This window comes from Puma concolor, chromosome B2 (genome assembly GCF_028749965.1).
Source record: "Puma concolor isolate L17-30 chromosome B2, mPumCon1.1.hap2, whole genome shotgun sequence".
NCBI lineage: Eukaryota > Metazoa > Chordata > Mammalia > Carnivora > Felidae > Puma > Puma concolor.
Window position 1 is genome coordinate 119129287 of NC_141671.1, and position 27455 is coordinate 119156741.

Here is a 27455-nt window from a genome sequence, read left to right on the forward strand (position 1 = left end):
GACAGTAATAGAATTTAATTCAGCTTATAGGGATTTGTAGTAGTTTTAACTCCACTCTCTTCTATATTATAATTTCCACACCCACACGATACATCAGCGTTTTCTAGTGTGTCCCCAGGGTGCCTGGGTGACTCAGTCAGTTAAGCCTCCGACTTTGGCTCAGGTCACGATCTCACGGTTCATGGGTTCAAGCCCCCCATCGGGCTCTGTGCTGACAGCTCAGAGTCTGGAGCCTGCTTCAGATTCTGTGTCTCCCTCTTTCTCTCCCCCTCCCCCACTTGTGCTCTGTCTCTCTCTCTGTGTCTCAGAAATAAAGTGTGTCCCTACTCAAATATGTCTGAGAAACAGTGCATAATGCATACTACTACTTAGACACGTCTTGTTCTCAATAGTATGTTAAAGATTCTGAGAAGTCCTAAAATAAACATATTTTACATAAACCCAAGATTCTACAAATATACTTAAACATGCAACTTTTTTTTTCCTTGCATGGCACTATTAACATATTTTGAAACTAGTGTCCTATGGAACATTTTTTGGTAAATACTGCATTTTATGAATTTGCAACATTCTGCTCATGAATATCTTACTAGGAGTCTTCTGCTCTCCATTAACTTCTCCTTTTCTTTTCATAGTTATAAAGTATCTAGAATACATTCAACCTTGAATATAAGGTGTGAACCAAAAAACTACAATTTAGCTCTGACACAATGTATGTAATAATGCAGAAAGTCTGAGGCGAATTAATTCAGCTGTTTTGTTAAAACTCATCCAGATCTGGATAGATAAAGTTGTCTTTGAACAAACAGTATGCGAAAGCCTGGCCTCCACATATCATTGAAATTAAGCCGGATCCTGCAAGTAATGAAAGGGAAGTTTTGGTTAACTACCAATAATGAATAATTCATTGGTGAGATTATGAATAAGAACAATTGTCATGACTAAAATAATGTTCCTGAAACTGACATAGCATTTGAAATAGGGTAGTTTATAGATTCAGCTAAGAGACAGTAGGTATATATTCTGTGCTGATAAATTGTTGAAATTCAAAACTTCCTTCAGGGAATAGATGCGTGGTTGTGTCAAATTAATAGTAAGGAGCTCTTAAAACTCAGAAATTCAAAGACAATGAAGTCAAAGCACATGCCAGGGATTTCACAATTCTCAATTCTTGTAGCTCTTCAGACCTGCCATTTGTTTGTGTTGTTGTTATTTAAAAATATTTTATAAGGTATTTCCTCTCTAATTATAAATGGAAGATATGCTCTCTTCTAACTTGGAAAATATTTCTTAGCATAGAAGAGATTTTGAAAACAGAAGTCTACCTACCTGCGCTATTCGGTTATACGAAAATGCCTTTAGCTCTGATTTCATTGGCCCGGCGATTCTTGTGTTTTGTTTTGTTTTGTTTTAATATTAATCCAGCCTAACAGGGCTTCCATAAATCTGTGATTCCTTGGATGCCGGTAACAGTGTAACTCCCATGAAAGGTAAAGTTCCCAGAGGTGAGAGCCCTTAGGGGATCAGAGGCTCAGCAGGACTGGACAACTTCCTCACTCAGACACACATCTAGCGCGGGACCATGAGATAGAATTTCCAAGCTGTGTAGCCACATTTCATTTATATCTAAAATTTTTAACTCAACGCAAACAGAAGAAGGTTACCTCAAACGTCATTTGGCCACCATTCTCTGAGTAAACCAACCCTAGTTCTTAAAACTGAAATAGTGACCCAACTATTTTAGCAATTCTATTGGCCATTCCAGTTCACCAACAGACTTCCTCTGTCATCAGGTGGCATTTGCTCTGTGACTGAAATGCCTAGGGCTTTAAATAAAGTAAATTTTGTGGTATTGCAAATAAAATCCAAGAGATAAGTTCTTGTTTTTCATGGAGAGATAAGAGCATTTCTAATTATAGCATGTCTTTCGGGATTTTCTTTCTGATTTATTAAAAATGTGCATTTTTTGAAAGCCTCATGCAAAATAAAATTTCAGTACTTTCTCATGTGTGTTCTGTATGTACTGAACAATATTAGAGAAGAATACACACTAAGGCTTATGGAGATGTAAGGGAAGTGGAAAATTTAAATTCTAGTGAAGGGAGCTAATGAGTAATATAAATAATACTGATACTATAAACAGATAACTTGGCTTTGGGGAAAACAATGTAGTAAAATGCTGCATTTCTATTTTCCACTATTAAGCATGACAATATTTAGATAAAACTATTGCCAAACTTACTGAAAAGAGGAAAGGTAAAAATTTTTGTGGTCCATACATGGCTTAAGCTAAAGGAAAAGCTTTAGAAAAGTCCACTGTAAATTGGCTAATTTTCTTACTAGATACACAATTGATTAATTCAGTTGTTTGATTTGTGGGAAGAAAAAAAAATAGATGAAATAATGCTACTATGAAAATAGTAATGTCATTCATATTGAAAGAGAACCAAAAGAATATGTCATAAATCTATATCCAGTGTTTTACTCTATGTAATTTTAGAAAGATGGAGACTCTGAGCAGTCTTCTGGTCCAATTACCTGACCCACACAAAAAATATTTTGATGCCCCCCACTGTATATATAAATATTTATGTTGTACCTAATACATACACACATGTGTATAACATATGGTATCATATGTATATACCTAAAGCAGCCCACCAATGTGATGTCAAGGGGAATTCCAACATAACTGCAAAAGAAAGAAAAAAAGGATGTTGTTCATTTTTAAAATATATGTTATTTTTCTTTTTAGTCAACGAAGGAATACTTGTTTGGTCAGATCATATCCACATAACAAAGAGAAGTTTTATCCACATTCATAAAATTGGGTATCCCCAAAGCTGTATTTAATTCGTAGTCTAGAAAGTCATTTGTGAAATCAGATACCTGAAACTCCTCTTCTAGGAATGATGTTTTGAATTGATTGAGTGTTGATTTGATTATGAGTTGATTCGAGTGTTATGCAACAGAGATGATCCTAAGACCATCCTTAAAACCTGACTTACCCTGGAGTTCTGAGCCACTTCGCTCTGAGCTCAATTCTACTCAGCAATATTTGTTAAGCACTTTCTTTGTGCCATGTGTCAGACAATTAACTTGTAACTTTTCTGGGTCTAGAACCTGTTGCCTATCTCAGCCTTGAAGATTGAGCCAGTCTATGCTCCAGAGCCCGTTTGCAAATATCCTATGACTGTCTTCCATTTGAACTTAGTCCCCAAAGTAAGAGAGAGAATTTGAGTTATGGGGTTCAGGGGTTCCAAAAGTTACTAAGGGAGGGTGTATGCCAGGGGACAAGGATATTGATATACCAGCATTCTCTAATAATAGTGATGCTGGGGTGTAGCAATTCATTTGGAAATTGTTTAAGATGGAGACTGATTAAACCATTAATAGACCACAGCACTGAAAATATAAGAGTGATTTAAGTTGCTAATAAATAATAACTTTGAATTATAACTTGTGGTTGATTACCACGCATACCTTGACTAGTATTTCTTTTTTTCAATGGAAGACAGGAAGGGAGAAAAGTTACAATAGAAGAGTACATTTTGAATGGCTAGAGGAAAGAATGTTTGAACTGTCATTTACTGAATAAATATATGCTTAGACACTAGTCAGAAAATTTCTCATTCTCATTGACATGTCACTGGGTCTCCCCCATCTACACAGGAGACAACTAATGTGAATGATGTTGTGACTTTCCTTAAGACCATACACTTCTTAAAAAGGTAGGATTGGAATTTAATCCATTTTCTTTTGACTCCAAAGATCACAGGTAGAAATAAAACCCTTTAGTTTAAGAACCTAGTATTCTTGGTAAATTAACTACTGTTGGGAAGTTTGCCAGCCTACCAGTATGAGTTTCCTCAGGTCCCAGGTCCCAGGATTTGGTCAATTTCTGCCTCAAGGGAGGGTTTTGGAGCAAAAGTATTCCAAACAGAGGCAAAGCCTGTACAAGCTGTTGGCAAATTGAACATGAGAGGAGAATAGGACACATCTATCTACATTTCAGTACCATTTTGAATTAGAAGGTGTAGCCAATCAAAATCTTTCCCAGGAAGTGGTAAGAGAACTTGGTGGGGAGGAGTAGTGTGGGAAGGAATAAAGAACTCTAACCAGTTTTATTAGTTAGCCATCAGAGGGCAATATGCATATAACAAAGTTCTACTCTTATGAATCAATTTAGGTACAACATCAGATTTAACATTTATTTATTTTATCTTGCTTACCAGTTGAAGTGATGGCAACATGAAGAATGGTTACTGAAATAGCATAATCCCAGACCCATTCTTCTACAACCAGAACGAAAAGCAATCCACACACCAAGTAGGTAACCTGTGTTGAGATTAAAAGGACTGCAAATGGAATGGAGAATATAATTATTTGGAACTAGAGGAACTAACAACTCTGAAACACAATTAGTAATAGGACCATTACAACAATGTCTGTGAAGACATTTTGGCAAGAATTTTTAAAATATCCCATCTTTTAACAATCCTCAACTTTGGATAAGAACTTGTTAACATATTCTATTTCTTAATAATCCTCAGACTTAATAGAAAAATAACAGTATCTCTTTTGTACTTCTTTGTACTTACCATTTTAAAAGGTAAAATACAATAAAGGAAGGTTACAATGGAATCAATACCTGCTGATCTACAGTTGGATTGCAAATCTCCATTTAAGATATATTAGAAACTAATGAGAAATTCAGTTCTCAGTTTTAGGAAATGAAAAAAAGAAACATAAGAGTTCATTGATTTATAACATTTCTTTGGTACCAATCATTGCCTAACTTGGAAATGAATTCCTTTGTGTCTTTATAATAAAATGGCATGCCCAGATAGTCATTTGGGACACATAACTGATAACCATGGATGAAAGGAAGCCTCATAAATGGCTCATGTGGATGGAGGCACTCTTCTAAATCCACCCAATTGTCTTGGAGTGCTTTCCCTGAACATGTATAAAGAGCTCATTATTTATAGGTCAGGACCACAAATCTCTAAGAGCCTTGAATGTGTGAAGGGTCAACCTTTGCCTTTTGTCTTTGGTATGGATCTTTAAAGTGGTTTCAAAGGAGAGATCCATCAAATGCATGTGACAAATATACGTGACACACGTCAAGGTCCCTTTGCAATGGTATCACTTTCCATAAAAATTACCTTTCTATTTTTGAAAACAAAACAAGACAAAACAAAACACAGCAATTGATTATACGTTCTTATAATTCAGGAATCAATGAATCCAGACAGGCAAACTCTCTATTTTTCAAAACAAAGGGTTAAATAATCACATGATATGCTATCGTGCAGAAGTCATTTATTAACCAACGAGCCAGTGATTGTTTCATGGGCAAGCAAAACACCGACCAAGTAAGCAGGTCCCAATTGCCATCCTTTTTAAAGGCCTTCCACTTATTCCTCTTCGATTTTATTTAATTTAACTTAACAGGTTTCAGAAGTTGAATGGAGAATTCACACCAGCTCCTTTTTATCATACGGGAATGAGGTTCAGTTCAGTATGTCCTATTCCCTACAATCAAGGTTGTGGAAGGAAGTGCATTGCTGTGTCACAGTGACTCCACGTCTTTCTACCACATTTCCACAGCTGCCTCTGTTAGTGGCTCATAGAGCCCCCAGATTATTATAGGGAAATAGAGATGCCTCCGTTATCAGCATTTACAGATTTTATAGGTTAACTTGCAGCTGCTTGGAGACATTGATTTTTGTCTTGAACAAGCTATATTTGCATATGTTGATAAAAAAGACTTATGCTTTGTTTATGAAATGAAAGAAAGCATGATGTAAAAGAAGCAGTACACAATTTAAAATCAGGATACCAATGTTACAGTCTTGCCTCATAGCTTAGTTATAAAACCTTGAGCACAATTTTAACCTCTGGGTCAGTCTTTCTCTATAATTGGGAAATGGAGTGCTATCTTATCTACCTCAAAAAAAAAAAAATGTTGGGAGGATGTTAACTTAAAATGAAAGCAATTTGCAACCTATTCTCTGCTATGTAAAGGAAAGCTATTAGTAATCAAAATGTTTTAACTAGACTTAAACTTTCCAGTGTCCTTGCTAAAGCGACTCTCCTGGGTGACAAAATCATTGAAACAGACAAGAAACTTGACCCTAGATACATGCCCAAGGCTCTGAGATTACTCTTATACTTTATCTCTGAGATTAGTCTAAATTCTCAAAGTAACAACTTTGAAGAGTTATGGCAGTTATCTCCCCAAGCCCAAAATTAAAGATCTAATAGGCTAAGGTTTTATTGATATCTTTGTACAAATGTTAGTGTTTTGTGAGGGGAAAGAGCGATATAAACCGTGCCAGGCATCCTGGGGATTTTCACTAATCTCTGCTATGTAAAAACACAGCCTTTCCAATAAGCTGTGTCATTCCTATCTTTCATTGACTGACCCAAAGGCAAGAATTAAATAGTAACAGTTGAGTTTTAAATCCCCTCCCCAAAACACATACACAGCCCCTACTTAACTCTTTACTGTGACGATAACAACTGTGGACAGTTTTGATAGAAAACAAGTGAATTCTGTGTTCAATAGGGAAGTGCATAAAGAGAAGGTTAAAATAGAATGTTAGACCTCTTGTGTCTCATTAGAATGAAAGCCTCTTTTTCCTAACTTATTCTTTGTCTATCCAAACTTGAATCCATAATAGCACCAAACAAGGTTACCCATTTGAGGAAGTTGTTCTAAAGCTTTTCTTCTTGAATGCAGTAATTTTAACTGACCAAGTTTCCTGTACAAGTCATATTCAAAACCAGGTTTCTTTGGCTTCAGGCAATTTTTGTATATTTGCATATTGGTTCCAAACAAACCACGTCCAGTGGTTTTCTAAAGAATTGTAATGTTTAAAGAATCCACAATTCACTTAAAAAAAAAAAAAAAGTAGGAAGAAATTTAACAGAATGCTAAGAATGATTATATTTTGAATGTAAGTTTGTGATTGAATTTCTGTTTTTCTCCTTGCTACTTGTAGGTATTTTATAAGCTTTCATTAATTTATGTGTATTATTTTATAATGGAAATAACATTAAAATCTTCTTTTTCTAAAGATGAGACAAACTTACCTCGAATACCCACCAAATAAGTATGTTTGACATATATTCAATATAAATAGCTGTTATTATTAACATATATATGGGTGATGAGTATAGCAGGTATTAATTAATAATTACTTTTTCAACAAAAATGATTAATTTAAAAAGATAAATTTTTCCTTAGTATACTCTTTCATAACATTCCCCCCCCCTCCTTTTTTCCTATCTTGGGAAGAAAAATCAAACTAAGCAGAAATGTACAAAGCAGAAAATGAAAGTCCTCTGTCATCCCAGCTGGGAGATAACAGTTTGTTGCATAATTCTCCAGATTTCTTACCACTGACACCATGTATTTTACTCTGTTCTACAAAAATGAATAATTACACTACACAAACACTATTGTCTTCATTTTCCATGCCACATCTCATGAGCATTTTTACATCAACATATGAAATCATTCTTCCTTTCCTTTGAAAAATATTTAATGCACAAAAAATTTACCTATAAAATTACCAAATAGAAATTCATATAGTAATTCTTTTCAATTATTCCACCATTCCATCCCATCCCATCTTTAAGGAATAGCCACTTTAAAATTTGTGATGGCATTTTTTCTACATTAATTTCTTAAGTCAGATATAAGATACAGATGGCTGAGAGGAAAGCCTGATATTTTATAAATTTTTATGAAACAACAACTATTTTTGATTTTTGGAGGCATTTGATTCACTAATTGACAAAGATTGGAAATTAAAACCAATTACCTTTATAATTTGTGTTGAGCCATGAGGGGTTCGTTTTGAAATCAAATGGTGCCAGGACATCCAACTCATACACCCTGAAGATGTTACAAATGAAAATAGTTTACCCTGGAGGAGGCAGTTCACAGCTTCGTACATCAAGGCCTTGAATATCGCTCTTCACATACAACATAATGCATTAGCTTTACCATGTGTGGGACATTTAGAAGCTGGCTGACCTGCATGGCAACCAAATAATCTTTTTATCCATATTGTCTTATTTGTCCAATTAAGTGCACTTTGTCCACCAAGTGGACTTCATTGTATTTTGGGTCTTCGCTGTAATCTTGGTGGTCTTTGACATCAAATATGGGAGGAGAATCTAATTCTGTGTCAAAAGCATAGGCATGGAAACACACAAGACCCGGGTTCTAATCCTGATGGTGCTGTGAAACTGTGAATCTGGGCAAGTCAGTTCCATTTGGAGCCAAACGTCAGTGTCTCATCTGTAAACTGAAAAGGTTAATCTCTGAGACCTCTTCCTGTTGTAAAATTGGAGTCTATAAATATACCCCCTCTACTGTGCCTGTTTGTAGTTGTGTGCAGCTGGTCAATCAGTTAGCTGCCTCCTGGAGCTTTAAGGCCCAAGAACTTAAAATTCCTGTCCTCTGACTCACATTAACTACAAATCCTTGAAATGAGGCTCAGAGAGCCCTAAAGATTCTCAGCTCCTGCCTGTTCCAGGCATGGCCTCACCATCTCCAGTCCCAGCAACAGCTGAGACCCTGTTAGAGCAGCAGATGCTTCCTCGGTGGGTTTGCCTCCAAGCGTGCTGAATAGCATTATTCCCATTGCAGAAGTTGGTATAATTATTTTTGGGTACTCATTTGCATATTGAAATCAAAGGGTCCTAACTCCTTGCTTGCACAATAAAATTAAACTGTATAAACACTCAGCTTCTTAGAAATTATTTGTAAATCTACGTAATGTATTTCAAGGCAGTCAATGTATTGGCAACCTAAATCTGTAGAGACAAAATTAAATCACAGCGAGACTAAAAAAATTACCTGAAAAAATTGCCTCCCACTTACATAGAAATAGCATTAAAAATACACGTTTTACTTTGTCCTCATAATAACCTTCTTTTGATCAATTACTTCCACTTGACAAATGAAGACAATTAAAATAAGAGAAGTTCTATGGCTTAGTTAAGATATTTCAGAAAGTTAGTAAGAACCTGGGCTAGAATTTAGGTCTCCTGACTTGAGTCCAAGAGATATTTCAGTATATATCAGAATATTTAAATTTGATGTAGATTATCTCTAAATTCCCTTCTCATTCAAACTGCTCTGATTCAATACCAGCCCAGGGAGTAATAGCTTCATTTTCTTTCCATGACCATCTTCCAAAGAAGTAAGGGGGACAGTCCTGTCTGGCCCTATCTATCCACATCATTTCAAGATTGTGCTTTGATCATTTTGGAAGATGGCACATTTGCTTATTTTTGCTTAAGAATGGCATGAAAATACACCATATTTAAGTTGTATCCTCTCTTCCATAAAGACATGTCAAGAATTAAATATAAACTCCTTTCATATTCAATCTCAGCTTTTTCATTCTGTTTGAAGGAAACGCGCTACTTACTTGAGCATCATGCAGCACATGCCCAGAACCGCGTAGTACACAGTGTAGAAGAGAATGACACATATAAGGAGATTCTGCAAAACAACCTGCGGAGAACAGAGGCGTGATGTCCAAGAGCCTGGGCTTTTTCACACGGTTGTCGGTAACGAGTCTGACAAACAAAAGACGATGAATGACCACTAGATAGTGTTGGCTACCTTTGTTTTGCTTGGAGACCCACGGGTGGGAAGGACTTCAAAGTCCACAATGAAAGTTTTTCGGACTGGAAAGGCTGACATGGTCCACATTTGCCCCAAGGATTAATGCAGTACAAAAAAATCCATAGCACTTACCTTCCATCTACCATAACATACTTCCTTCATGCCAACATTCATAGTTTCATTTGACAAAATGATTTTATTTTTTTAATTTTTTAATGTTTATTTTTGAGAGAGAGAGAGAGAGAGCGGAGGAGGGGCAGACATTGAGGGAGACACAGAATCCGAAGCAGGCTCCAGGCTCTGAGCTGTCAGCACAGAGCCCCATGCGGGGCTTAAACTTATAAGCCGTAAGATCATGACCTGAGCTGAAGTCGGAGGCTTAACTGATTGAGCCACCCAGAAGCCCCTGACAAAATGATTTTAAATCTCAGCTATCATAATAGTCAAAATATGAGAACAGCTAAGAAAATTTGAAAAGTGTGAACAAAAAAGTACATAATCGCACAATAATAATTAAGCCTGTGTGCAAGAATTTACAGAGCAATTGACTAAGCACCAGAGAGGGGCCTGAAATGGCCTCTACCACATATGAGACTTACCAAGGAAGCATTGCAGATTAATGGGGACCAGATGGATTATTCAACAGTGTTGTGAAAATTGTCTAACTTCTAGACAGAAAAATCCCATTAGATCCCAGTCTCGTACCAGACACCAAAATAAACTGGAAATGGACTAAAGGCTTAAATGCCAAGAAATAAAGTGGAAGAAAATATCTGCAATATATATTAAGAGCAAAAAAATGATACCCATAATACATAAACACACACAAATTAAAAAAAACAAACAAACAAACCAAGAGAAAAATGGACAACGAATATAAATAGGCAGTTCACATGAATAAACATTTAAAAAGCCAATAAACAATTGAAAATGTCTGAACCTCCCTATTAATCTTTTGAAATATATTCTTGTGAATATAATAAAAATGTCAGCATTTCACATGGAAATTTTCTAGTTTGTCTTTTTCCCTTTTGAATCTTTTTAAAAGTCTTCTTGTTTGGTCAACTCTTATAACACTTGAGCATTATTCATCTTCTCTGAATCACCAATTCACCAAATCTACCAAATCTTTTAATTGGCCTGGGCACAGAGGAGCCCTCTGCTAGAGACAAGAAGAGAAGAGAGTTAGCGCCCAGCACACCACAACCAATTTGCTAACTGGACCATCTTTATGGGCTTACCAAGAACTTCCTTCTTTCAACTACCTAAAAATGGGTGGATTGTCTGGCCTAAGAGAACCACAAGAAATCAGTACTTAAGGGTTCTAGCACCTTCAGGGTCCCATGCCCTCCGCCTGCCCACACTCATACCATGCCTAGCATTTCCCCCCTACTCTTTCCCTGTCGACTTCCCCTAGCCCAAGCCTCTTCTCCCTCTGCCCGTCATTCTCCTCCCTTTTTGCCCTTCAGTATCTCCCACTCCTTGTTGCCTAATCTCCCCTCCCTCATGATCCTTAATCTCCTCCTATCCCCATTCTTTTATTTATTCATTTATTTTTGGATTTTATTATTTTTAACTGAAATATGTTTGGTACATTTGTAAATTTAAGTTGTGCAACATGTTGATTTGATACATTTGTATATTGTACTATAAGTGGCATTGCAGCTATAGTTAGCATTTCATCATGTCACATGATTATCATTTCTTTTTTGTGGTTGGAACATTTAAGATCTAGTCTGTCAGCAAGTTGGTGATTGTAATACAATATTGTTGTCTATACTCTCTATTCTGTGCTTTAGAGTTCTAGGACTCACGATTAGCTGCAAGTTTGTACCCTTAGCACCTCAATTTTCTTTAAGACCTGCATGGCTTTGTGGTTTCATGTAAGCTGACACAATCCTTTATAAGGGAATAATGAAAAGGATGAGACCTTCTTCTCATAGCTCTCTTTATTCTTTATTTTATTAGGGAATAAAAATATTTTCTAGAAACCCCCATCAGATGTCCCATTATGTCTCTCTCATTAACCACCACTTGGGGTCATGTGGTCACTTCCTGAACGAGCACAGGCAAAGAGTAAAGGGGTTTACCATGGTAGGTTTAGAACACTGAGACTTTGCCTCTGGGGATTGGCACCTACTGCTGTAATAAAATAAAAATTATTAGCAATTATTAACAAAGAAGGAAAAAGGGGGAGTGGGGTCTGCTACAATGTAGGCAGCTAGTAGTGTCTTCCAAGTGGTAGAATCAATATGGAAGTAGTAAAAAGCCCTCATTTGTAGAGATTATTTAGCGGTTATGAGAACATGTGAAAACTTTGCCTGAGTCGAAGGTCCAAATAATGTGTCCACATTTAAGTTGGTTGGATTCTTTCCCAAATGTTGAGGTAAGAATCTGCTGATGTGGTAGGCAACAACATTGATGCTTCTGCAGCCTTGTAATTTTCTTAAGGGTCATGTGTCTTTGAGTTTGCTTTACTCTTTATTCTATATATTAATATCAATTTGTTTGTCTTTTAATTTGAGCATTAATAGCCTCTAGTTGAAATATTTCTAGATGATCGCTTTGTTTCAATTCAATCCAAAATAAGATAAATAACATATGGTCCCTGGGGCATCTGGGTGGCTTGGTCGGTTGAGCATCTGACTTTGGCTCAGGTCATGATGTTGCGGTTTGTGAGCTCGAGCTCCGTGTTGGGCTCTGTGCTGACAGCTCAGAGCCTGGAGCCTGCTTTGGATTCTGTGTCTCCCTCTCTCTCTGCCCCTCCCCTGCTCATGTTCTCTCTCTATCTGTCTCAAAAATAAATAAAACATTTAAAAAAATTAAAGAAAATAATATATGGTCCCTATACTAATATACAAACACAAAACTATTATTTCTATGTTAATATTAAAATTTAAATAATTTTTATTTAGTTAGTTTATTTTTTTAATGTTTATTTATTTTTGGGAGAGAGAGAGAGGCAGAGCACGAGTGGAGAAGGGGCAGAAGGAGAGAGGGAGACACAGAAGCTGAAGCAGGTTCCAGGCTCTGAGCTGTCAGCACAGAGCCTGACGAGGGGCTCGAACTCACGAACTACGAGATCATGACCAGAGCAGAAGTCGGACACTTAACCAACTTAGCCCCCAGGCGCCCCTTTACTACTCTTTAAAAAAACATATTTGGATCCTGAACCAAATAGAGTGTGAAAAAAATATGACATTTATGACATTTGGCTATTTGAACTTGACTGGATATTTGATGATGTTAAAGCATTATTGTTGATATTTCACAGTGTTATAATGATTAGAGGTTTATCATATGCAAATACAAGATCATTATAAATGCAATTTCTTTATTAAAAAGCTCCCATGTTGTTTTATTTGTGCATAATTGCAGGACTATTTTGAGAGTAGAATATATCTGCACAAGTCTGGAACATGTGCAAATTTAGGATATGGCAAATACTTTGTAAGTTGCTTTCAAAAAAACCGTCTGCTAAACGTGACCTTCACAATCATCTTTTTTGATGAAAAGCATTGTGATGCCAGTTTTCCTTCTACTGCCCTAAACAACAAAGCCTTTCTTAACGCGTTGAATTTAAGGAACAACTATACCTTCTAGAAAGGAATAAAATTATTTTAGTTTGAGATTTCAGAATCCCCCAGACCAGAACTACTATATGCAGGTGTGTCTCTGAGATCTCAGAGCTTTAGTGCAGACTGAGTGCTCCAGCTACATAAATCATTCAACCTTCTTTCCAGTTTCCAAACTGGTTTGACTGGGTCCAGGAGTGTTAACAATACTGACTCCATCTTTGGTCCTGCATCTTGTTCGTGCCCTCCCCTGGGGCTATGTGTTCCAGGCGCCTTGGAGGTTAACGTATGCTCTGACCAGAATGCGGGAAGGCTTGTTGGATCTGCCCACTTTAGATAACTATACCCTTTCCTCCACAAAATCTGTGGGTTAAGGTCTGGACCTGGCTGCATAGCGTGTGGATCATTACCCACCTGATCCCCACGGTCAGTAAGTTACCCTGAGTAAAACTCTGTGAAAATGGTATGGAGTGGCTTGCTTCATTTGGCAGTCTCAAAGAGCCTTCTCAGTCTGGAGGATACTTTTACCGTCCTTCCTCCACCTTCTAACTCTGGGCATAATTCAAAAAGGAGAAGTTCATATTCATTCCATCCTTCTGGAGTCAGTAGCTACCTTTCATCCTAGTCTTCATTCGTCTTTTGAATTTTCTTGTACCATTTCATAACAGCCCCAGAAGGATACTTTCCACATATTTTGTGGTATTTCTTCAAGCAATTGGCTAAAAGATATGGGGTCTAACTGTTCTATGACACCCCATTTTACCTAGAGGAGGACTGGGACACGTCCTTTATGCTCAATAAGGTATTCACAGTGGCTGGCCTGGTTCCTGCCACAGGTGGGCTCTCAGTGAATATGAGTTGACTCACTCATTACAGTTTTAGGAGTGAGAGAATCATGGCTGATTTTCAACCTGCACATGTGTTAAGGAGTAACAATTATGACAGATCAGAGCCCAGGCCACATGGAACACCACCTCATATAAAAGTAATCTTCGCTGAACGATAAGATAATAATCAATCACCAGATAGTTATTGAGTGTTGACACTGTGCCCAAAGCTATTTCAGACTTGCTGGGATGACAAAGGAAGTGAGACAAACAAAAGTATCACACAGTAAACAATTAGAACAAGTAAATATATCTAATATTTACATGACCATTTAAAGTATACCTGTAAAGATTATCTCATACTTCAAACTAAACACTATAATTGAGCTAAGATTGTAATCACCTCTTTTCAAATGAAGAAACAGAGGTTGGGAGAAATGAAGTGATATGCACAAAGCTGATCAATGGAAAAGTTGCAATTTTATATCAAGTTTATTAACTCCAAGTCAAAACATAAACTTTGCAGTTCTGATTATGAGGGCAAGACTACCTCAGAAGGGAGATAACCTAGGATTCACAATGATAGAGGGCTGTTGTTAGTGAGAATCATAATGGTCCACACTCTTCATATTCAGTGTCAGCCCACATGCCCTTTAAATGCTATTCAAATTTTATTATTCTTAAGAAATACCAAGTGTTTGCATGTGAAGAGTGCAAAATCCTCATACTCCATATCTAGATATTAAGATTCTCTAGATATTGGGTAGAGCCTGGGTATCTGCATTTTAACAAACCTCTCAGATGATTGCAATGCAAAGATCTACTGAGGACACAGGAACAAGTCCATGTGATAAACAGAAGGTAGGTTTCTCCTATCGTTTCCTCCTCAGGTAGAATGTCTAAATGGGAATTGGATGGACAGCTGGGAAAACTGGATTCCTGAGCAAAATGGACAAGATGGATGAGAGACAGAATTCCAACTAGAATGAACAAATATAATCTTTTACTTCACTCATAATAAAGAAATGCACACTGAAACAACAGTAAGATACCATTGTTCTCCTATAGGCAAGATATATATACATATATATGTGTATATATGTGTGTGTATATATACGTATATATGTGTACATGTATACGTATATATGTACACACACATACATATATATATATATATATATATACATATATATATATATCTTTAGAAGATTTATTTGTTCTGGTGAACATAAAAGACATTGTTCTAGACTGCTGGTGTGAGTAGAATTTAGTACAAGTGTAATAGGAAGCAATAAATCAATATGTAGTTTTCAAAAGTGTGATCTGAACCTAAATTCTGGTAGGAAATAGAAAAGTCTTAAAGGTGTCTATCTTTACATGGTGCAATCATTGGTGATTTCTCCCCCTTTTTTTCTGTATTTTATAAATTTGTAATGAAAGAGAGAGACCTAGTTTCTAGCTATCACATCTTGTATGATTGTAGGCAAGTTACTCTGAGTAATGTTTTTATGTGTAAAATAAAACAATGGTGTTTTTAACCCTTAGGGGCTCATTATTTTGTTGAATGTCTCATGCGAAGTATGGACTATGCAGAAAAATAGATATGCTCACAAATACACAAGGCATTGTGTGCAATTTCAGGGTTTTCACAGGACTGCTAAAATCCATGCATGGATCCCTGGCTAAGAATCTCTGATCTTGAAGGATATTTCCAAGTCTAACTATGAGCACATAGAATCCTATGGGGGAGATAGTGTCCCCATCCCCTTTATAAGAACTAAAGAAACCATCAACCTAGTCATCATATCTACAGCAATGGCAGATGCTACAAGTGATAAAAAATATTATTTGTAGAATTAGTACTCTAAATTATATCTCAAACTTCAATATGTCCATTAGGCTCTTTCTCTAGTTGAAGGGAACAGAAAAGCTTCATAATGATGATTATTGGAATAATGTCTGAATCAATTAGAAAATGGACTCAGCAGCTATTTAGCTGTTTAGCCACCATTCAGGAGCCACAACTCAGTAGTTAAGTACACGGTGGCACTGGAGACCCAACAACACTGCGACAATCTTCCACGTGATGACTAACCTCTTCTGGTCTCTGTTTCTCTGTTTCTTCTTTCAAGTCTTCTCCCAGTTAATGAACTCTCTCACACACAAAAAGAGAACCTGGTTAGATAAACCAGTCACTACCTGGTATATGGCCTCCAGGGTGGATACAGTGCTATTAACAGGGGCTAGTAGACAGCTGACTGGACCATAGGTGGCTGTCTTTCAGTCAAATGAACTTTTCTAAAGTGCCAGGGATGTCTAATGATAGAATGCGCCTCACACAAAGCATGGTGACCTATGTAAAAGGCACCCCACAAATAGGGTTGAGGTAAGGGTCAGTACCCAGAATACTTCTCAGAAAGAGAAGGCTTCTGGCTTATTTGCTGCTGTTAAACTAAGACTGTTTGTAAGACAAACATGTAGAAAACAAGTTCAGATACTTGTCTCTATTAAAACTAATATGATAGCGTAGGTTATGAGGATGAGGGTGGTTCTGGGAGGTGGGAGAAGATGAGACAGATTCTCTTGTTTTCAGGTAGTGGTTAACAGTTTTTGGTCAGTGCAGGTCTCCACTCTTTCTTCTCCAATCTCTAAAGTTCAAAAGGGTCTAAAATACTCTAGGACCCCAGTTGCCTCTTTGATTTTCTAAATTCCAGCTTTTACTAAAATAATGCACAGTCATTAATTCAGCCCCCAAAGTATTCAGTACAAAAGATAAAAGTATACACAAATCTGTGAACTGAATCATCACTGAGGAAATTTTGGAAAACGTAAAAACATGAAGCACAAAAAAAGTGAAATCACCCACAATCCATTATTCTCACAAATGTAAGTTAAACTGCTATCCAGAGCTGTAGGTTCTTTTTGTCAACCCCTGTAGTTTCCAGAGACAAGAAGTAAGTGGGGGCTTTCCATCTCTCTCCCATACCCTTAATGCAGTATCTAAAAACTATAAATCTGAAAGGAAACATAAATGTCTTAAGAGTGTTTGTCTTTAGATGCTAAAATCATGGCATTTCCTTCTACTTTTTCTGTATTTTATAAATTTTTAATGAAAGAGAAAAGACCAGGTTTCTATGTCATATGCTAGAATCATAGTAAGTCATTCTTAACCCCACGCCAAATATACAAAAATGTATTAGCAGACAAACACCAAAACACTTATACAACCTGTTTTTGAAAACATAGGGAGTTTGCACTCTCTGTCTCCCAGCACTTTGACAAATACTTGGTGTTTGCCAGGTTTACTCTGAGGATGTCACAATGATATCCTCAAGGCAGGGTCAGCCATCTTGGCCAGATCAGTTGACAGATTTCTTCATGAAGTGTGTGTGTGTTGGGGGTGTGGTGGGGTGCAGGTAGAGTTGTGGGACGGGGGGCAACACAAGAATATGGGCTCTAGATCTTGGGTGCTCCTGTGATGGTATTTAGGTGGTTGACCTTCCCAGATTCTGATATCTCATTCATGTAAGAATAGTGAGGCCTGTTCAATTTTTTTTTTTTTTTTTTTTTGCCTATTTTGAACACTACTCATTCCATCAGTAAAAACTATAATTTCTTTCTTACGCTCATTGACAAAGTCTCTGGCATAGGTTTCACTAATAGCTTTTCAACTGCCTGAGAATCTTTTCAACTGTAGTCTCCTGACAAGGATACTCCAGATGCTAACCAGCAGCTACTGGAGTGTAGATTAAGCTTAATCTATGCACACGTATCTCACAATACATTATACCAGAGTATTTTGTATTTTACATAAAACATACACTTTCAAAAGAGATCTTTTTATGTTAGGTTTTGCCCCATTTAAATAACTTAAAATTTAACTACAGCCTTTGCAAGAAAAAGTCAAGCAGGTAAACCGTAAAAAGGCAATGTGAAAATTATAACATATTTCTCAAGCACAGAAAGTGGAAACAAAATTGTCGGTGAATTTAGGTATTTTTTTCCCTGAACTCTCAAAACAGTAAGGACATTTCCTATATAATTACACAATTATTATCATACACAAGAAAGTTTAATGGATACACAATATTATTTATACAGAATCCATATTCAAATTTCTCCAGTTGTCCCCAAAACTTAGAATCAATTAAATTTTCACATTCCAGGGGCACCTGGGTGGCTTGGTTGGTTAAGTGTCCAATTCTTGATTTCAGCTCAGGGTATGATCTCATGATCATAAGATCAAGTCTCGTGTCCGGCTCCTTGCTGAGTATGGAGTCTGCTTGGGATTTTCTCTCTCTCTCTCTCTCTCTCTCTCTCTCTGCACTCCCCTGCTTGCATATCCACGCACACTTGCTCTCTCTCTCTCTCTCAAAATAAATAAATGAACAATTAAAAACAAACAAATACATTTTCACATTACATTTGGTTGTCATACTTCTTCCGTGCCATACCCTAGATTGGTCTGATGGTTTCCTTCTGATTAGAATCTTTGGGGAAGAATTCTACATATGTAATATTGTATATTTCCATTGTACCTCATGAGGAGACACATTATACTATTTTGTCTCATCAGTTTGATCACTTGGTAAAGATGATGCCTGCTGATGTCTCTGTTTTAATTGTAGTCTTTATCCTTTGTAACTAATAAGTAATCTGTGGAGTGATGCTTGAGATTATGTGAATGTTCTGTTCCCCTAAAACTTTGTATTTATTGGCTTTAGCATCCAGCGATATACCTTGTCTGAATCAATTACTTACATTGGTGTTGTAAAATAGTAATTTTCTCATTTTATTTTTTCTTCTACATATTAGTGCACATTCTTTCATAGAGCTCTCCCTTCTTTTTAAACTTTTTTTTAATGTTTATTTATATTTGAGAGAGAGAGAGACAGAGCACAAACGGGGGGAGAGAGAGGGAGACACAGAATTGGAAGCAGGCTCTAGTCTCTGAGCTATCAGCACAGAAACCCACGTGGGGCTTGAACTCACAAACCCTGGGATCATGACCTGAGCCGAAGTCAGACGCCTAACCAACTGAACCATCCAGGCACCCCTAGAGATCTCCCTTCTTACCTTGAACTTATGTATATATCATTTATTCATCTATTTTTGGTAACTTGTAGTGTTTTTTTATTTTCCATATGTTACAACACATTAATAATCATGATTCTTGTTGATGCTAAAATTGTCCCAAATTTGACCGATTTGAGCACCTACACTATACCTCCTATGTTCTTTTTACATATAGTCATCATTTTCTTCGTACATCCTTGCTTTCTGTCACAGCCTGACATGCCAGTGAGACACTCGCTTTTTTTATACTATATTTCTATATGCATTTTTATCTATTTGTGAGCTTTCTATTCACTTCCATTGATTTCCCTGACTTTCTGTCTATTCATAGATAAATGTAACACTGTTTTAATTATAGAAGCTTTATAGTATGTTTTAATATAGGCACCCCTCATTGTTCTTTGTTAGAGGTCTCATAACTATGTTTTATGTTTGTTTCTAAATAAACTTCAAAATGTACTTAAATAGCTCTATAAAACAACTTTATGTTATTTTTATTGGGATAATATTAAATTTATTATTAAGATGGGAATAAATGATGGCTTTATAATGTTTACTCCTGCTATCCAAAAACCAAAACAAAAAAATTTCCAAATTCATTCAAATTTGCTTTTGTATCTTTCAAAAGTATTTTAATTTTTCCTCATAACACATTTTACACACTTCCTGTTGCAATGTCTATTTTATTTTTGAGAGAGAGAAAGAGACAGAGCATGAACGGGGAAGAAGCAGAGAGAGAGGAAGACACAGAATCTGAAGTCGGCTCCAGGCTCCGAGCTGTCAGCACAGAGCCTGACAAGGGGCTCAAACTCACCAACCGTGAGATTGTGACCTGAGCCAACATCAGATGCTTAACCGACTGAGCCACCCAAGTGCCCCTTTTAAATTTATTTATTTTTTTAATGTTTATTTATTTTTGACAGACAGGAGAGACAGAGCATGAGCAGGGGAGGGGCAGAGAGAGAGAGACAGAGACATAGAATCTGAAGCAGGCTCCAGACTCTGAGCAGTCAGCACAGAGCTGACGCGGGACTCGAACTCATGAGCCGCGAGATCAGGACCTGAGCCGAAGTCAGACGCCTAAGCGACTGAGCCACCTGGGCACCCCGAAATTTATTCTTAAAATAATCCTGCTTTTGCCACTAATGTTACCAAAGATTTATCTTATGGTACCATCTAAGTGGTATTGTTTATGTACATAAAGATTTCTGGGTTTTGTTTTTAATTTAACATTCTATCACTTTACAGAATCTTTTTTTTTTTTAAACACTTATTTATTATTGAGAGACAGAGAGACACAGAGCATGAGCAGGGTAGGGGCAGAGAGAGGGGGAGACATAGAATCCGAAGTAGGCTCCAGGCTCTGAGCTGTCAGCACAGAGCACGATGTGGGGCTCGAACTCACAAACTGCAAGATCATGACCTGAGCCGAAGTCATTGGCCCAACCAACTGAGCCACCCAGGGGCCCCCAGAATCGTTTTTAAAAATTATGTTAGTGTTTTTATTGATTCTCTTGGATTGCCCAAATACACAATAATATCACCTGTAAATATAGTTTCACTTCTTCTACTCCAATTCTTTTTTTTTTTAATTTTTTTTAACCTTTATTTATTTTTGAGACAGAGAGAGACAGAGCATAAACAGGGGAGGGTCAGAGAGAGGGAGACACAGAATCTGAAACAGGCTCCAGGCTCTGAGCTGTCAGCACAGAGCCCGACGCGGGGCTCGAACTCATGGACCGTGAGAACATGACCTGAGCTGAAGTCGGACGCTTAACCGACTGAGCCACCCAGGCGCCCCTCTTCTACTCCAATTCTTATGGCTTCATTGTTTATTGTAGTCTGATTGCATTGGCTAGTACCTCTAATTTATTTTCAAATAATGGTGGAGTTGGTGAGTATACTTGCCTTGTTCTTGGCCTTATTGTGAATGCTTCTAACATTCTCTATCAAGAAATATACGGGCTTGAGGGTGCCTGGGTGGCTCATTCTGTTAAGCATCTGACTTCAGCTCAGGTCATGATCTCGCAGTCCATGAGTTCGGGCTTGCTTCAGATTCTGTGTCTCCCTGTCTCTCTCTGCCCCTCCCCTACTCATGCTCTGTCTCTCAAAAATGAATAAATGTTTAAAAAAAATTTTTAAAGAAAGAAATATACTGGATTTAGGATTGCAATGTTTGTGTTTGTGTGTATGTTGTTATAGATATATATTATCACTAAAGAAATAATCACTTCCTATTTTATTCAATGTTTTAATCAGGAATCATTGTTAACTTTTGTCAAAGGCCATTTCAGCATCTATGAAGATGATTCTACAATTTCCTACTTAGTTTTATAAACAAGATAAATTATGTTAGTAGATTACCCAATATTGAACCACCCTCACATTTTTAGAATAAATATTATTTGGTCTTAATGTATGTTATTTTGCTTTTCACTTTTATTTCCATAAGTAAGATTGAGCTGTAGTTTATTTCTTTTGCTATCTTTATAAGGTTTAGATGACAATGTAATTATTATTTCATAAAAATATCTGTGGCTTTTCTTTTTTTTCTCTACTCAGAAATATCTTAAGTAGCATTAGGAATGTATGATCTTTGGAGTATAGAAGTCCCCTATGGGAATTCTGGGTCTAGTCCGTTTATAATAACTTGCTCTATTTATTCTATGAAAACTGGGAGCCCTTATGTGATTTTGCAAAGCAGAATGCTCCCATTAACTAGAAGAGCTTTACTCTTGACTACAGAGAAAATATATGTGTATTCTTCAAGGTCTAGCTCAAGTATCATTATTACCACTCCATCTCCTACTGTAGGACAGAATCAATCCTTTCTTATTTCTTCTGCATCCATAGCCTTGTGTATATGTCTTACAGATCCGATCACATTGTTTGTAGCATACTTATTTATAGAGGTTCCCTTTTCTCCAGACTTTCCAGGAGAGAGACACAAATTTAATCATGTTTAATTCTCCAGCCACAAAGCTATTGCTTAGTTTGTGGTAAGTATGCGATAAATATGTTTTGAATAATGATGAGGGAAGAGCAGTAAAAATAATAACAAAATTTCACTTCAGTATGAACCATAGTCTATTCGTAAAACATGTAGGCTCCAGGGTGAGAGACACTAGGGTTTCTTTTCCAGTTTCTCACTGGCAAGGCTATGACATTGGCCAATTACTCTGTGTTTGGTTTTACTCATCTATAAAATATAGGTAAAATCTCATAGGGGTTTTGTATTCAGAACACGTGTAAAACTCCTAGCATTAAGTACTATATGTGCTCCACAGATAATACCTTGCCCTATTACTCCCCACATGAAAGCTTACTTCTCAGTTCTTTGGGCAATTCCAGAGCAATCATGAAATACATCTCTCTAGCCTGTAGTACCACGGAGCACAGTCCAGCCTTCAGATAGTGGTTCCCTCTGAAAGTGTCTGCATGGATGAAACTCTCTAGGTCATGTCAATAACCACACACAGGAATGTGGTGTGTCCCTGAGATTTTTAAATTCAGTGTTTGTTTTACAATTGTAACTTTACATTAGTTCAGTGTAGTTATGAAATGTGTATCCTACTGGAGTTCTGAATAACAATACATTGTATTCTGAACAACAATTTAGCAGTCCTCATACCTGGGCTTTCTTCCCAGTTCCTGTGCTAGTTCCCCAGACAGCAAATTAATTAAATGGCCTTTGGCCATGGCTCTTTCCCTTGAGTCAGCTTTTCTCTCATTTAAAGTATAGAGACAGGGGGGATTTAATTATTCCAATGGCTGGCACATTGCATACACTCAATAAATGTTTGTTAAGTCTTGAAATTCTCTTTGGATAAAGGTCACTTTTGCCATTAGTATTAATTTATGAGCATTTGAATAGTTCCTGTGATGATGATATTGACAATGAACAAGGACTTAAGGAAAGTTAACTCATAACTTACAGGCATGTATCATGAGACCAGATTTTCAACAACTCACCTATTTTGAATGTATTCACTGTTGGCCTAATGTTCTATAGCTGGGATTCTAACACCTAAAGCTCTGGGATTATAAAAAAGGAAGACCTGTAGCAATTACCTGAATATTTACCCTGGAAGGAGTGTGTGTGTGTGTGTGTCTCTGTGTGTGTGTGTGTGTGTGTGTAAGCCCAGACTAAATATAGAGTCCCCATTCTTTATGTAAGCTACTTAAGGAAAAGGATATTACCTTTTAATTTTTTTCTCTCCAGTAAAAGTTATTATTGCTTGTTCAATCCCCAAACTATATATAAATTATGAATAGTTTGAAATGCTCTTAAAAATAAGTTTTAAAAAAATATTTTCCCTGAGATAATATTTTCACTGACCTAGAAAATTTTTCTTAGCTGTTGCCATACTTAACATTTCTAACTGATGATGTACGTTGTGATGATGGCAGTGAGCAGAAAAAGCTTGAGGAAATACACACAGTGCTGATATTTTACTAAAACGAATGTAGCACTAATTCATAAAACATAATTTAATTTTTAAGTAAAAATCTGACTTTCCAGAGTGTCATTCCCTTAAGGCTAGATCTTTATAGGCCCAAAGCCTGTGTGAATTTACACAGCTGCTTTGAGGCTTTGCATATTTCCTTGTTTTAGGTGCTTTGATTTTTTTAAAGGGGTATTTTTATACTGAAATAAAACACAACTATTAACACTAGCCTCAAGGGAAAAAGAAACTAACAAACCTACAGCTTAAAATGTTTCAATACTTTTCCTTTAAAATCTTGCACATCTTTTAGAAGTGGGAGAAATGAAAGCCATCCCCTGCCAAAAACAGAGCAAGGCCAAACTGTCATGATTTCAGAAACCGATAGCAGAGGTGCAGGTGTTAACACTAGAAGGTGAAACGGTCTCTCCTAAACAACCATTCTCTGAATGTTTTAGAATCTTCTCTTGGGCATGGGTGTCTCTAGATTGCCACCATTACCACAGGACGCAAGCATTGCCGCAGAATGTTTTCTGCATAGTTCCCAGCCAAAAGTGAAACAAGTCGCCTGCTGACAGAGAGGCCATTTATAGAACATATTTGCTTACACCCGTGCTAGGCAGTAACTGAAAGCCAATGCGAAGAAGTCATTCCTCTTTACCTTGCTTGCAGCAACTCTGGTCTGGAGAGCCATGGACACATCCTAGTCAGAGCGGTGGTGACAGACACTCTCTTTCTATTGACAACATCTGGAAGGAGAGACAATTGTCGCTGTGAGCTTCCCAATTACTCCTGAAGACTAAGTGTGAGACACAGTAGTGCAGGATGATTGGATTACACAGAATGAGACAGAAGCCATCTGTGAGCCACACGTAAGCTGCTGAGCGCCGGGATGAACAACCTTATTAGACGACCGAGTTCTCATTCCATTTGTAGTTTGGTCAAGTTTGAAAGATGAGTTGATTGTTTTTAGACAGCACGGCAAATGGGCAGGGATTTGAAACTCTCCCTGGCTGTATGAGTAATTATGGGCTCATACTTAAATTAGAAACATGGATTTTCAGTTAGGAGGTCCTGAGACTGTCTCCAAAGGATGCTACTGGCATTCATGTTGAAGCATGGCCTGTTCTTTCTTCCCCCCGCAGGAGCTTCCGCCTGCCGAGGAAAGAAATCATTAGACCCTTCACATCACGGCAAAGCAATATAAAAATTCTGATTTGGGGTTGGGAAAGAGAGTGATCCTCATGCTCTAAAATAAAGGCCTTTACACAGAGAGTGAAATGTTTCCACGAATTGCCAGGATGCATTCAGTACCAGAACTCTGTATCTCTCTGTGCCCCAGGGCTCCAGAACCAGTCCTTCACTTACCACACTTCATCACATCTTTTGATTGGCACCAACTTCCAACGTGTAGATGGCAATTCCCTTGTTTCTGTAGTCCTTTTGCTAGTACAGCACCTTCATAACCTCTTATTGATCACATTCTGTAATGCATACCCCCATACATCAGAGCACAGCTCTGGGAAAGGGGGAAAAGATCGTCTTTAGCAAACCCAGGGTTCGGGGGTTTTCTTATGGAAATGTTTAAAATTTGACTCTCATGATGGTTATTGATAATATTATCAATGCTCTTGTATTAATAGGACTTTGATAATCCTTTTAGTAGGCAGCTGCCCTGCATCTCTGTTTCCATTGTGAGTTCTTGTAGAGGACAGACCCTCCTGCCTGCTAGTAACTTTGTAACAGCTCGCCCCTCCGCTACCCACCGGGAACCCTCAGTAAATGTTGGACTGTTTGAATCCTGAGCCTTGCCCTGTCTGTGACAGCAGTGAGCCAGCCTTTCTCCCCCACTCCCCCAACCCTGCAAAAAAAAAAAAAAAAAAAAAAAAAAAAAAAAATCCAGGGAGAGCTCTCTGGGAGTCACAGCCCAGTGCAGAGCAAAGGACCTGTGCTTTCCAACACGTTTCCCAACACGTACCCAAAAGACAAGTTTTGTGTGCAATACATACTCTGTCATAATTATTCAGCTCTGTAGTCACAACAAACCGATCCTCTCAGGAAGCTGGCATCACACCTGGGGAGCCAACACGAATTTCATGATAACCACTCCACTGGATAAAATATTGAAAAGCACTAGTTTTCTATACTTACACTGGAAAACTTAGGGGGCCAGTGAAGTATATTGTGTGGAGACTGTGTGTATGTGTGGGTAGCTGCTTCTACAACAATAAATATCTTTTATTTTAGCTACAACTATAATCTCTTGTGAGAGTAGAGTATGACAGACACACACCCAGGCGACAGCCAAGTTCGCCATTAGATTGATACAATATATGCACATGTACCTATTGTAGGTGTACGTGTGTATACCTTTCATTCAGCACATCCATATGGAAGTTAAGGAATGAAATGTGGAAATCTCTTCACATTCCTGTATTCTGACTTGTGCCCCTTGGCGTTTTATCATGTTTTAAAGTATTTTCAGTCCCTTCGTGTAACTTGTACTCAGAGTTCTTTCTCGAAACCCAGCTTAGCTATTTGTTTCATAGTAGAGACATTCAGAAACTTCAGGGTATTAAATAGATATTTTCAAGACAATAGTACATAATTTAGAACTGCTTCCTGATAAAGTCAGAGGAGAAAATGAGTTCAGGTCCACGATCCTAAATCTTCCAGGCCAGATATGTTTCCAAATTCAGAAAATTTTAAATTTTAAACAGATAATAGGATCCATATAATATGTTGCATCATACGTCCGAGGGGTCTAGGACTTCACTCTGTATTCACAGATTTTGTTTGAACAGCTAAAGGTATGAAAATTCACCCCAAGTGGGATAAACAAAAACCGTAAATAATTTTATGTTGGTTTATGTAAGGTTTTGACACCAAATTGATTCAGGGCAGGTAATATTCTACCACCGTAAGAGTTTTAAAAATAGTTTTCAGAGCTTTTAGATTTAGGGTTCATAGATAACAAATTCTGGACGTGTACCAATTTAATAATAAGAAGCTGAAGATTGAGGGGCGCCTGGCTGGCTCATTCAGTATGAAATGTGACTCTTGATTCACGTTTGTGAGTTCAAGCCCCACATTTGGTGTAGAGACGACTTAAAAATAAAATATTTAAAAAAAATCTGAAGATTGCTATTGATGATACAACTCCACATATAATGTTAAATGAAATTATAAAGATGAATATGCTGTGTTAACGTAGTCTGATTATCCATAAGAAGTAAAAAAATAAAATTCCTTTGCTCTCCGTGCCCGAATGAAATGAAACTGGTTCCCATTAATGCTTTCTGTTCCTTCCATTATAGCCGGCTTTGCTCTGGAAGCCTGGTGCTGTGTATTTTTAGTTCGACTGATTTTCTCTAACCCATTTCTCCCTTTCATGGCCTTCTACCACATCTGTTGTTCAGTGCCTTTTTGAAATTAAAATACTCTATAGGATATCACTAAATCAGAAAAAAAAATATTAGGAACAAAAAGACTCTATTTCAGGGAGCCGAAATACCAATCAGAGTTGAGGTAAATTTTTTTTCTGTTTATAGCCTTAATGGAGTTTCCTTTAGGTTTGGGTCTATGTTAAAGAGAAGATATATGTATGTACGTATAAGTACACACTGATTTCATTGTTTCAGATTTACTGGGTAATAAACTATGTCTTGAAAGGTAAAGTCACAATAAGGGACAGCACCTCTAAACGGTTACAGCACAGAATAAAAAAATAGTTGGAGGGGCGAGTAGTTATGTATATCCAAACCCCAATCAGACAGTAATTTTCATACTCTCTCACATAAACCTAAGCCAGGGCTACTAGTAACTGTAAACGTAGACACTAGAGTCTCAGTATGTCACTTGACCTACTTTTAAGTCA

At 37.3% G+C, this 27455-nt stretch overlaps 1 protein-coding gene across 1 annotated transcript; it reads right to left on the reverse strand.

The window, feature by feature from the left end:
- On the reverse strand, positions 1-24442 carry TMEM244 (transmembrane protein 244). Its single transcript, XM_086707807.1, has 6 exons — positions 24240-24442; positions 9456-9541; positions 7836-7909; positions 4233-4358; positions 2648-2692; positions 1-855 (listed from the first exon to the last, which is right to left on the reverse strand). The coding sequence occupies exons 1-6, from the start codon at positions 24270-24272 to the stop codon at positions 761-763; spliced, it is 459 nt and encodes a 152-aa protein (XP_086563933.1). The 5' UTR covers positions 24273-24442; the 3' UTR covers positions 1-760.
- Positions 24443-27455: the final 3013 nt, after the last annotated feature.